This window comes from Oncorhynchus masou, chromosome 30, assembly GCF_036934945.1.
Source record: "Oncorhynchus masou masou isolate Uvic2021 chromosome 30, UVic_Omas_1.1, whole genome shotgun sequence".
NCBI classification, from domain to species: Eukaryota; Metazoa; Chordata; class Actinopteri; order Salmoniformes; family Salmonidae; genus Oncorhynchus; species Oncorhynchus masou.
In genome coordinates, this window is record NC_088241.1 from 22,636,852 (window position 1) to 22,650,392 (window position 13,541).

The 13,541-nt window shown below is 43.9% G+C and overlaps 2 protein-coding genes across 6 annotated transcripts in view; both read right to left on the bottom strand.

Moving 5' to 3' along the window:
• Window positions 1-8,897, bottom strand: part of LOC135522372 (protein argonaute-3) — a 40,640-nt gene extending 31,743 nt beyond the window's left edge. For both annotated transcript variants that reach the window (XM_064948552.1, XM_064948551.1), the window contains exon 1: window positions 7,755-8,897. In XM_064948552.1, coding sequence (XP_064804624.1) covers window positions 7,755-7,773 — 19 coding nt within the window. In that variant the 5' untranslated portion in view covers window positions 7,774-8,897. The remainder of the gene's footprint in view (window positions 1-7,754) is intronic.
• Window positions 8,898-9,300: 403 nt separating this feature from the next.
• The window catches only part of LOC135522373 (protein argonaute-1), a 47,815-nt gene continuing 43,574 nt past the window's right edge, over window positions 9,301-13,541 (bottom strand). For all 4 annotated transcript variants that reach the window (XM_064948556.1, XM_064948555.1, XM_064948558.1 and 1 more), the window contains 4 exons: window positions 13,237-13,371; window positions 12,935-13,036; window positions 12,199-12,398; window positions 9,301-11,961 (listed from right to left, as the gene is read on the bottom strand). In XM_064948556.1, coding sequence (XP_064804628.1) covers window positions 11,853-11,961; window positions 12,199-12,398; window positions 12,935-13,036; window positions 13,237-13,371 — 546 coding nt within the window. In that variant the 3' untranslated portion in view covers window positions 9,301-11,852. The remainder of the gene's footprint in view (window positions 11,962-12,198; window positions 12,399-12,934; window positions 13,037-13,236; window positions 13,372-13,541) is intronic.

The following is a 13,541-nucleotide window of genomic DNA, read 5'->3' on the forward strand; positions in this document are numbered from 1 at the left end:
ATCATCCCACCATGCAGCGAGCGAGACAAAGAAACACCAAGGCCACAGAGAGAAAAGGATAACACACACCCACAAACAGCGGATCACAAATGCAGAACTGCAAAAAGAAAAACACAAAAAAAGTGGCAGAAACAACAACATTTCCACGCTTCCGGTTATTAAACCTGACCCTCCTGCCTATTTCTGATTCAGACTTTCAAAGAAATTGATTTAAAACACACTCGTGTGCAGAACTTAATGAGATGGCAAAAAGCCTTGTCACAAAATCCCCTCCAAGGCATGCTAGCCTATTTTCTCTGTTACTGATAATTCAGAATGCTTCTAAAGCACACACACGGCATAGTATCTCAATTCTCCCCCCGTCTAAACTATTTCAGCCCCTTGCAGACAAAACAAGTACAAGCACGCCCCTGGGAACTGTAGAGTGAGGGATGCGGCTGTCAGGGGCCAGGGCAGGGAGTTACGTAGAGGGGGGAGCTGACTCCTCTAGTCTGAGGTTTCTCTGACACTGGTCGGCCCCAGTGGCCCCGAGCTGGCCCTGTCCTCAGGTCACCCACTGCACATATAAGGCATGTTCAGTACCATGCAAGCATCACAGCAGAGAGAGACCAGTGTCACAGAAGAACACACACAAACAAGCAGAATTGTAAGGGCGCCTAATCAACATGACCTAGTTACCAATACACATCAAGTCTGGGCTCTCCCTTCAACAATGATTGGCTGCAAACGTACTCACACAGATGCAGGGCAGACCCACACACAGCTGTATGTCTAATCTGGACAGGCCTGGGCTGTGGGAACAGGGCGAGCGCGCCGATGAGCAGCACAAGGCATCAGTCACAGCAGGCAGCGGCCCAGGCACACATGGATGGACGGACGCACAGTGACAGAGCGCCGCGGGCTAGGAGGGAATGATGTGTGTCAAAAAAATATTTTATTCCCCCCTCTGTCACTTGTTCCATCTACCTCAGTGCTCAGAGAGCGTCGGGCGCCAACCCGAGCCACCACAGCTGCCACTCACTCCACAATCAAAACACAAGCCAACGCTGTACAGGGAGACCGAGGAGGGAGAGGCAACATGAAGTACTCTGAGGATGGATGGCAGGGGGGGAAAGCAAGGCAGGCTGGACCTAGAGTGGACACATACACGTGAATGAGATAGCCTGGCTGAGGATTCCACAGGTGAATGTTAAATGAAGCACTGTGTAAACCAGGGCAAGCCCAGCCTGGTCAGAACAACCCCCTTGGTACGAGCAGAGGGCACAATTAAAACACGTATAGTGGTGAGGGAGAACCTCCAACTCTGTGATTAGGACTTGGAGGGGAGAGGGGGGGATATGGACTGGCGTTAGGTCAGGGGTTGCATTAATCCAGAATGACGTATTTGTAACAGAAAATATATATTTTTTAAAACGCAGAACAAATAGCTTGCTGCGTTTTATAAAACACAGATCTAAAATGCTTCTTATTGTAATTTCTGCTCGGCATCAAGACTCATTTTGTGCCTCAGTTGCACTTCTCCCGGATGAGAATTCATGAAAGGGCATTCTATCAGCAGACAGAGCTCTGACTGATGTCTCGCTCATTTTCTCTGGTAAAATGCAAGATGAACATTAGCAAAATATTTGAAAACTTAGCTGGCTACATTCTTTCCATGATCAACATTAGAAATATAATGGCCATGCGTCAATGCACTTCTGAAAATGAAGCTTTTTCTACCGAATGGCGTTTCTCAAAAGCATTTTCTGTGAAGGAAAACTACAGTCGCAGGCCCCTGATCACTCTATTGAAGTGAAAACTTCCAACAAAACGCAGGTGAAGTGGTTTAAAAACGCAGGTTTTTGATGTCTGCGTTTTGAAAATGAAGATTTATGAACTCAAACACGACCTCTGTAGGCTTATCTCAATGAAATCAGTCAGTGATACAAAAAAAAAAAGACATCCTAATGCCAGCCAATCAAGATAACATTTCTGGTGTAATTTCTCACTTTCAACAACATCAGGCTCTGTCTTCTCTCACACAAAAACAAAGTTGGTTACCCCTTTAAGACACCCCTCACATCAGCCCTGGGTCCCTCTCTTCCTGTCTAAACCTCCCCCCCGCACTGTGCCACTTGTGTTCCCCCTATAGATGTAGGCTAAATGGTCCTCACAAAACAGAGCTCAGGAAGGAGAGACGTGTCCAATCCAGGCCTCCCCCTCATCCCACTGAGCTGAAACAGACACCCCCCAGCCTCACAGCCCACTTCTACTGGGCCCTCCTACTGACTCAGTCAGTCCTCTCCATCTATCCCCACACTCTCTCCCTCTCTGGCTCAGTGATTCACTCCCTCTGGCTCTCCCACTCTCTTCCGCTGAGTTATTGCCCTCCCTCCCCCTCATGAGTTCAATTCTAGCCACGCTCACAACATGTGAAGGTCGACACAGACAGATGCTTCTCAATCTAGCACCCATGCATGGGCTGTTTTAATTAAAACTTGTTAGAAGTGAAAAATAACATTCCTTTCTAGGCTATGGGGACACAGGCTGCAAGATCCTAACGAACACAGGCTCGTGTTCATTTGGGCATGCAACAAAAAACGCCTTGCAACGGTAAAGAGAAATGGAGTATTTCTCATATGACAACTCCAGGTTGTCCCTCCCCGTTTGTCTGTTTTCTTCCGGTTGGTGTCTAATGAATACTAACTACTCAGGTATATATATTCCAGCTGATCGTCAACATCATACTAATGTGAGTGGTGCAATGTGTTCCAAATGGGCGAGCTTTGGACAAGGATTTAAAAATCAAAAAGGTGGTTCTCGAAATCCCGCCTTTTTTCTTTAAATAAAGTGGAGAGAGGGAGGGAGAGAGAGCGAGAGCGAGCGATCAAGGAAGGGAGGATAAGAAAGGTGGTGGGCGTGCGGGTTAAGTGAAACAAAACAAAAAAAGAGCGGGAAGAACAAGGAAAGTGTGAATCAGAAAGACAGAACTGCTATATATGCCCATTCAAAATTAGCTACTGCTAACAAACTAAGTACCTCAACCACATTTACCTAGAAGACCCCCTTGATAGTTGGCAACTAGCCTGAGGTGTAAGGGGACAGAGTGGGGGGGGGGGGTCCCCTGTACTGCCTGTGTGGTGTCGCTTTGTCTTTCGGTAAAACCCACACAGGTGTGTGTGGATGAGGCTGTGTATGTCACGGGTGTATCCATTACAACAGGAAGCAGCTGCACTTCTCATGGACTATCAAGCGTGCCAGGTTACCCATCCCAAACGAATTGACAATAGAACTCATCTTAACGCAAAATACTATACGGCAAAAATTTAGAACTTTTGAAAAAAAAAAAAAAAGGGTCCTCGATCACATCACGGTATTTGTGTGCATTCAAATAGCCATGATAAAATGCAACTGTGTTCGTTGGCTGCCCATACCATAACTCCACTGCCACCATGGGGCACTCTGTTGACATCAGCAAACCGCTGCGTTTGTGGCAGTACGTCCAACCAGCCTCACATTCTCTAAAAAGCTTGAGGCGGCTTATGGAAGATAAATTAACATTCAATTCCCTGGCAACAGCTCTGGTGTACATTCTTGTAGTCAGCATGCTAATTGCACGCTCCCTCAACTTGAAACATCTGTGGCTTTGTGTTGTGACACAGCTGCACATTTTAGAGTGGCCTTTTAATAACCCCAGCACAAGGTGCACCTGTGTAATGATCATGCTGTTTCATCAGCTTCTTGATATGCCACAAAGATCAGGTGGATGGATTATCTTGGCAAATGAGAAATGCTCACGAACAGGGATGTAAACTAATTTGTGCACAACATTTGAGAAATTAGCTTTTTATGCATGTGGAAGATTTTGAGTTATTTATTCAGCTCATGAAACATGGGACCAACACTTTACATGTTTTGTTTATATTTTTGTTCAGTGTAATATCCAACCTCATACGAACAAAGATTTATGATCATGTGTTGCCTTTCAAATACCATACAAACGTGTATGATGGACGAGATTTTAAGGGTTAAAAGCTCAAGTAATATGCTATGAGCTCCAGCTAATCTTTGCATGATGTCAGACTACCATTGGAATGAATTTGTTTAAGGGCACACTGTAGCAAAATGTTTTAAAACAGAAAAGCAAAAAGAGAGCTTATCAGTCAAATCCCCAGTTATTCCCCTTTTAAACTCTACAACCTGAGGAGATTCGGAGGTCAGTTGCCGGGGGGGGACACCTCCTCTGGAGGGAATCAATATAGCTCTGTCTGGTATGACCGTATCAGGTGTCACTCACTGGGTCTACCTGCTAGGGTATCGTTGCAGGAGAAGTGGAAAGCTTCCGTTACGACAACAGACAAAGCAAACTGTAAAAAACAGTTTCCCTGCCTGTCATTGTAAACGGCAAGAAGGAACTGACTGACCTCGGCTACCATCTAGGTTATACAGGGTCTCCTCTATTATGGATGCTTTCACATTTGATTTAGGCCTAGCCTACACATCACCACTGTTTTGCAGTCTAGTCATGAGAAAAGATGACCATGCAGTCCAACTTACTATTCAAACTGAAATGCTTTGAATAAGGAAAACTAGTCAGTAACTTTGCCTCTCCTGAACTAGGCCCCTATAAAATCAATTTTTTCTAATAGAACATGGTTATGCACCTCGAAAAAGAAAAAAATAACAATGCTCAAACATCAAGAGACCACTTTTGAAGTCTGGGAAAAATCTAAGAAATGTTGATGTAGTTACCCTTTAATGCAAAGTGTGCACCAGCTCAAGACAGTTGAAGGGCCAGTAGGCGGCACCCTTTCCTCTGGTCTAAAGGGCAGTGATTGGGGACGTTGCCCTGTGTAGGGTGCCGTCTTTCAGATGGGACTTTAATAACGGGTATACAGACTCTTTGTGGTCACTGAAGATCCCATTGCACTTACAAAAGAGTAGTGGTGTTAACCCTGGCGGCCTGGCTAAATTCCCAATCTGGCCCTCATCATGGCCACCTAATCATCCCCAGCTTACAATTAGCTCATTCATCCCCTCTCCCTTGTAACTATTCCCCAGGTCGTTGCTGTAAATGACAACGTGTTATCAGTCAACTTACCTGGTAAAATAAGGGATACATTTATTTTATTTTTTAAAGGCACACAGGGGAATTCCCGTTTCAGAAAGTTGAAGGAAAATACAAATCACTGATGCATTTTGTTCATGTCTTATGATTAACTTGAGCAAAATAACACCTTTTCTAATAAATTCAATACATTTTTGAATATTGTTGACTTCCGTTTTAATGTCTGGATTTTGTCCTCATGTTCCGGAACTGATTTTATAGGGCCCTACTGACCTCTGATAAACAGTGTGGCACATGTCTGCTGTGACAAACGAGACGACCCTGAACCACAGGAGGCTGCGGAGGGGAGAACGACTCATAATTATGTCTGGAACAGCTCAAATGGAATGGCAGGAGATGGCTGGAGACCATGTGTTTTATACTACCCCGAGCCCGTTCTCCCCAATTAAGGTGCCGCCAATCACGTGTGCTGAACGACTCATGCATAACCATGTGGACTTTTCTATGACTAACGATTAAACGGCGTGAGTAGGAAGATACCCATGAAGGTTGAAGTGTGAACTGTGATGTCACAAAACATTTGTTAAGTCTCCATTTCATAGCATTGCTCCACTTATGACTAACCTAACTACAAGACTTCATCAAAGACACTGTACTCCCACATTGTGTATGTATTGAATTACATTTCACCTGGCCAACAGACAACTGTTGAGGATCTCCCCTAGCTACAGTAAAACAAATAGTAGCCAGTAGACATTCATGAATTTACCTAGGTGTTTTTAGCAACAATGGGTGTATTTACATGCACTAGCATTGCTTTCAATTAGATGTTTACCGATTAATCAGAATGGCCGATTAAGTAGGGCCGATTTCAAGTTCTCATAAGCGGTCATCTGCATTTTTGCAAGCAGATTAATGGCTGATTATATTGCAATCCACGAGGAGACTGTGTGGCAGGCTGACCACCTGTTATGTGAGTGCAGGCATCGAGGAGCCAAGGTAAGTTGCTAGCTAGCATTAAACTTACCTTTTAAAAAAAACAAATCAGTCTTAACATAATCAGTGGTTAACTACACATGGTTGATGATATTACTAGTTTAACTAGCTTGTCCTGCATTGCATATAATCAATGCGGTGCCTGAAATTGTCACTTCTCTTGCGTTCAGAGTCAGGGTATATGCAGCAGTTTGGGGTCGCCTGGCTCGTTGAGTACTGTGTGAAGACCATTTCTTCCTAACAAAGACCGGAATTAATTTGCCGGAATTTTCATAATTATTACATAACATTGAAGGTTGTGCAATGTAACAGCAATATTTAGACTTAGGGTTGCCACCCCTTCGATAAAATACATAATGATTCCGTATTTCACTTACAGAATAAAAGTTGTTTTCGATAGTTTCTTGATTAGACCATATTAATGACCTAAGGCTTGTATTTCTGTGTTTATTATAATTAAGTCTATGATTTGATATTTGACAGCAGTCTGACTGAGCGGTGGTAGAATGCAGCAGGCTCGTAAGCATTCATTCAAACAGCACTTTACAGTGTTTGCCAGCAGCTCTTAGCAATGCTTGAAGCACAGCGCTGTTTATGACTTCAAGCCTATCAACTCCCGAGATTTGGCTGGCAATCCTAAAATGCCTATAAGAACATCCTATAGTCAAAGTTCTATGAAATTGCTTCTGAAGCTAAGCAGGGTTGGTCCTGGTCAGTCCCTGGATGGGAGACCAGATGCTGCTGGAATTTTTGTTGGAGGGCCAGTAGGAGGCACTCTTTCCTCTGGTCTAAAAAATTTCCCAATGCCCCAGGGCAGTGATTGGGGACACTGCCCTTTGTAGGGTGCCGTCTTTCGGATGGGACATTAAAACGGGTGTCCTGACTCTCTGAGGTCATTAAAGATCCCATGGCACTTATCGTAAGAGCAGGGGTGTTAACCCTGGTGTCCTTGCTAAATCTGGACCTCAAGCCATCACGGTCACCTAATAATCGGCAGTTTATAATTGGCTCATTCATCCCCCTCCTCTCCCCTGTTACTATTCCTCAGGTCGTTGCTGTAAATGAGAACGTGTTCTCAGTCAACTTATCTGGTAAGATAACTAAATAAATAATGTAAAAAAAACACAAATGGTATAGAGATTAATAGTCCAATAAAAGCTACAAAGTAAAACTTCTTACCTGGGAATATTAAAGACTCATGTTAAAAGGAACCACCAGCTTTCATATATTATCATGTTCTGAGCAAGGAACTTAAACATGACCTTTTTTACATGGCACATATTGCACTTTTATTCTTCTCCAACACTGTTTTTGCATTATTTAAACAAATTGAACATGATTCATTTATTTGAGACTAAATAGATGTTATTTATGTATTAAATTAAACAAGTGTTCATTGAGTGTTGTTGTAATTGTCATTACACACACACACACACACACACATATATGTATAGATTAACCGGTATAGGCTTTTTTTGGTCCTCCAATAAATCGGTATCGGTGTTAAACAAATCAAAATTCGGTCGACCTCTACTTTCAATTGTATTTAACAAAAACAGTCCGTGTGAAGCCAGAAGTTAAAACAATTCCATTTCAACTTACTGTGCAGGAAGGTTGGTTGCTTGTGTTGCAATGTCAGTGTTGGGAAACATCACATGCAACAATTTAGTAGATAATTTTGGCATAAGAGCAATGACAACCAATTAGTTACCTGTAGTTCCGATTTCCATTCATGAGGTCCCTGCCCGGTTTACTCCCCGGATCACAGATGTCAAACGTCAGGAACTCTTGGTTCAATCTGGTTTATCGGCAGTTCAACGTCTCACAGGCGATGCAGCCGAGTAGTTACGGGTTCCCCAGAGTTCTCCTCTCCGCTCACTGTCAAACGAGCCCCTGTTCCAGTCCCTTTGGACGAGGGTCTTCCGTGCCCCAGCGTCTGCAATTTGTTCACACGATCAGGGTATCCAATCAGATTTCACTGCCACGGCGATACTTGCTCGAGCTTCAACGACGCTGATAAACTAGCTAGCAACTAGCTAGATTAGCAAATGGATTGAGAAAAACATAGCTAACTGACACTTGTCAAGATATCATAATTACAGATTCACTGGGCTCTTTAGTTTCTTACCAGTTCGCGTTATAAAAATCTGATAAATTCGGTTTTACGTACAGCAGAAATCGAGTTTAAGGCTGGGCGAAAATAAGCTAGCTAGCCATCTTCGACTACTAGTTAGAATTCTCATCCGACAATTGAACAGCTACTTATCACTCAAAGTCTGCTGTCGATAGGCAGCTTGCACCCGTTTTGATGTGCAGCCTTGTTTCCACTGATGTCACTCTCCAAAAGCGGCCAGTCTCGCTGTTTCTAGGCTGTCAACTCCCGGTTGCATTCGCCGATATGACTTGATTTTCAGCCCGGTTGCCTGTGCTCAACTCTGTGGGGCTCTGACCAACTACATATGGTGAAGTTACTACTCTGACACCGACAGGAAGAGGTGTGTTCTATCTCAATAGGAAACGCCAAACGTCAGAATGAAGCACTTCGCCCAAAGACAGTACAGTATGAAGATAGGCAGAAACTGCTTCTTCAATAGAAATCCCCGATCACGTTAGCTAGCTAAACTCATGCGCAGAAATACCTTATTGGATCTAACGGTCGTCTCGCGGCTAATTGCGCATGTGCACGCCGTCAATCAAAAAGCACCCCCTTCATTATAAGTTATTTTTGACGACAATGAAAACGAGTCCGTTTGTCACTTTCACGAGGTTAGAGTAATAACATGTTCAATTACTTAAGACATTGGCTCGAATCTTGGTTGTGCCTTTAGATTTCGAAAAATTAACGAAGGAAGTTTTTTTTAAATTTATCTCATTGACTTCCCACCCCAAACCCCGGCCTGGTCTGCCTCGCCAGTTTCGCAAGCATTCCTGCAAGTCTCGCAATGTTGCGCCTCTGTTTACAAACTCTGTGCTTCAACTTTAGCCAATGGGAATTAATTATATTACAGATAACACAGAAACCATGTAAGTTCTTATGTTAAAATGTTTCCCCTTTCCTCTCTACAGACTGACGTACATTTATTTTAAATGGATTAAGGTTTCAGAGATAGTGGTTGGAGCTTTATGATGTGATTTAGGCCAGGCTACAGAAGTGTCGGTATCTGTCATAATAAAAAATAAAAACCTGCATACACATGGGTCTTTCAGGACTGACCATAAATCCATTAAGTTTGTCAGTACAACAACAACAAGCCAACAAGAGTAATAAAAAACAAATGTATTTTCTTTAAAAAATAGCCCTCCCCAACAGAGTCCCCATACTATTACACCATACAGAGCCAAAATAAGTTGCTTCCATTTCCTTTCATTGAACCTATTGGGAAGTGCTATGACAAAGACTGTTCTTGATCAGTGGCTTTTATATTGCTTAGTCAGTGTGGAGCGGATTCGCTTCAGCATCATGATGCTTTTCCCAGAGTGGAGATAAGAACTGCATCTGGATCAGTGGCGCTGGGCTTACCCAAGCTGAATTTGAGGGGCTTGGGGGGGGGGGGGGGGGGGGGGGACACTAACCCCAACTGCAAAGGCCCCGCTACAATGGTGAGCCCAAATTCATTACAGGTTATATACAAATTACCTGGGACATGTGGGGTCAGTAAAATGGTGTACAAAAGCATTTTGATTGCGTAAATTCATAAACATGAATTCCCCCCAAAATGGCATATCATTAAATCTCTATCGTCATTCCCTTCCAACATAAAGGGGCTCTTACAACCCATCAGACATGTTTGGAGGCGCTTGAAGGCCAAGAAGTGAGTCATCAGACTACTTTTCACATAGTACCTTGAGGATCCACTCTGACACTACTCAACACAATACAGAAAACAAAAAGCAGCCTTTCAGTTCACTGTTTCCACAAAAGAGGCTATGACTGAAAGGCAGAAGTGAGCGTAATAAGCTCCTAGGAAAACTAAGGTGGCTCAGAATACCCAGTCATAATAAAAATGTGTTTCATGCATTTCATAAAGTCAGAAAGTGATCAGAAGTGAAGGCAGAGCTTATTGAGTAAGTACCCCCCAATAACCTGTGTAGCAAACCCCTATCTGTGTTGTCCATGCACACAGCGCACCAATGGGGAATCATACACTAGGCTGGGTATGAGGGGAGCTGAGGCAGAGGGTTGAGCGGGGTATGGATAGGGGGAAAATGGGTGGTGGTGTTGGAAGGAGGGGGCAAGTATTCATGTGGGAGTTTTAAGGGGGCAAGTGCATGCGTGGAGGCGGCTCGGTACACACTCCGTAGGAGAATGTGACAGGGTGAGGAGGCATGAGTGTGCTTGTGTTGACGATGCTGTGGTCGATGTCTGTAGGTAGGACAAGCTATTTACAATATTTAAAAAAGAGACGCTGTGTGCACGTACAGTATGTGTGTATGTCAACGTAGTGTTTTGGTGTGTACGTCGTCTCCATTGACATAGGTTGGAATGTGTACCTAGAATGTGTAGAATGATCATGTAGCCAAGGTCAAGTGCTAAAAGTGAGGGAGAAACACTTCATTCAGTGTTCTCTGGCCCACGTCTTTTTGCAGCTTTCGCATCTACAAAGACCTTGTATTGCTACTGTTACTCTATTGGTTCAGCAAGCTTAGAGAGGTTGTAGGTGTGAGAACATGTATTATGTAGGTAGATAGTTGGGGGTGTGTGTAGGCCTGTGTGTGAAGCCTCAGGGAAGACAAATCTCCCCATTCTGAAGTAACATAAACCAATCAGGTAAAGAAAGTGCCTCGTAATTCCTCCGAAGAGTAAATGCATTCTGACACAAAATATTATCTTCTTCCTGTTTACATAGGTGCCCATTTTCCATTGGTAAGCATCACATTAGGCTGGATAATAATAATAATAATAATAATGCTGGTTTAGGTGCATGGGGTGTGAGTATATTCAATACACCAAATGCAATGGTCCCTCTAACTTCTACATTGACCACTCTCTACTGGCTAATTCTAAGAGGAGACTCCCAACCTGCACAGATGAAGTGAAGAAGCACTTTGTCTAATGTATCTACGACATGCTACACCTGCTCTTTCTATTTCCACAATTAAGAGCAGAGGGCTAGTCTCACACAGACATAAACACTTCATATAGGTGCAGGGTGAGCGGCGTTGACTACATGCTAATCTCTAAGTGCTAATGTACCATACGTCCCGTTGCGCGCATCAAGGCCATAAAATAAAAGAGAGAACGGCAACATAAGAATGGAGTTCATGATAAAAAGTTAATAATAAGTGTCCTTTTTGTCACCCTTCCCCCGCCCAGGGTTCCCACGACTCCTGTTGTACCAGGGGCTTGGAACAGAACACTGGCATCCGCCACGCGGATAGGTAAGAGGCAGCATTGTGGTGGCAGTCAAGTCTTGGGGCAGCTCAGCGCCCGTTTTCCTCCCCTCCGTATTGCATACATAGGAGTGTGGAAGGTCGCATACAATACAATAATACCCTCTTTTTGTTTTTAAGTCAACATAAAAACACAGTCCTGGTAAAGTAAATAAAAAATAAACATATAATATCAATAATGATAATAATAACCGTAGTGCAGGACGTTGCAGAGTCTGCCTGGGTTGATCAGGTGAGGGATGTATAGTTCTGGTACTGGGGTGGTTTGGCTGTGGTGGGTCAGTCATGAGAGGGTATGTGGAGTGTGTGGGTGGTCACAGCCATGGAGGGAGGAGGAAAGGTGGAAGGCTTTCTGTGGGCTCCCAGGCCCCTCACCGAGGGATGGTGAGTCTTAAGGACAGTGGTGGTGGTGTGGTGCTCAGGCGAAGTACATGGTCCTCAGCGTGTCGTGGTGAATCTGCACCGCCTTAGCCAGAGCCTGGGGGTCCCGACCGTTACTCTGACCAGAGACATGACTCCCCTCCCCACTACAGTATGGACAGAAAGACACGGGACACAATAAGTACCGAATAAGATCTGGAAACGTTATGGTGCTTAACCTTTTCATTCATTTTAAGGTGAGGCATACAGAGCTGGATCTACAAAACCGATGGCATGGAACTTGAATTCATCATAATTAACATTAGACTACATTTGAAGTCAACATCTGACAACAGATTTAAGTGTAACGTCCCTCTAAATGTTAACTAGACCACCATGCTCACCTGTCATGCTCCTTGTCCACCAGATGGTAGCGGGCACGGAAGGCCACGAGGCGGGCATAGTAGGCTGGCGCGGGGATGGAGACGGAGCGGGTGCAGCGCACGTAGGTGTGGCACAGCTGGTAAGTGAGGATTTGCAGCTCGTCGGCGGTGAAACGATTGTCGTCCCACAGGACGTAGTAATGTGAGGGCCGACTAGTCCCCTGCAGAGTGGAAAGACCATTTCAACACTCAAGAGGGGGGGGGGGGGGGGATTACTTGAAAACATGAATAACTAGTATTAGGGCCCTGTGTTTTGCCTGGATTTTAAACTTTTGTTTAAAATTTCCATGTCAGATGGTCCAGCATCATCCTCTGACAATTGTTTAATCTTTGGTGTAATTCTCATTTCTGAATAAGGATTAAAATACAGAATAGAATAATGCTATGTCACATGATTGTGCAAAACACAGGGCCCTAACTATATGTTTTTAAACCTGCTCTTAAAGTTTTCATACGCGCTGTTTTAACTTACATTCATTGTTATGTATCGTGTAAATATATGCATGTTGTTTTGTTGGAGATGTAAATCTCAATGTGATTTCTATGCTTAAATAAATAAAAGTATACAAATTAAAATCGCCATGGAGCCACAAAGGAGCGTTAAAGAGCTGCATGTGACTCCAGAGCCAGGAGGTTTAGAATGGCTCAGGTTAGACAAACACAGCTGGACAGCAGCAGGAAGCACCTCCCCACTCACCTGTATACCCGCGTGACTGCAAAGGTAGAAGTCAAACTCAAATGGGTGAGTGATGCTGGTGTCCACTGTGGTCCCTGCAGGAATGTTACCACTCTTCCCAATCTACAGAAAAAGGAAAGACAATACAAGACCACAATATTTAAATCCAAACGCTAATCCTAACATTACAACCGCAGACCACCTCAAATAAGCTCACAGGCCGCATTTGGCCCGTGCGCCGATAGTTTGAGACCCCTGTTCTAGAGTGAAACCTATAAAGCATGATACAGTTATGGTTAGAATAGCTCTGACTGTTGACTCACTCTCTCAGACTTGTCGGCACAGAAGAGGCGTGTGTGGTGGCGCTTCTGGACCACGATGTAGGTGATACCAGGCTGGTAGTCCTTCTCCAGCTTGATGCACGCATCCCTGATGGCCAGAAGCTCGTAGTGGAGTATCTATGCAGAAAAATAAAATATTTACTCGTTATCTGTCCAACTGATATCTTTAGAGGTAGTTGGATTGCTCACCTCTTTCTGTAACTCTTCCCAGTATTGTGCATTATTGTCACATGCTATATAATATCAAATCATACTTAATCAGAGATTAACTATGTACCATTATTTAA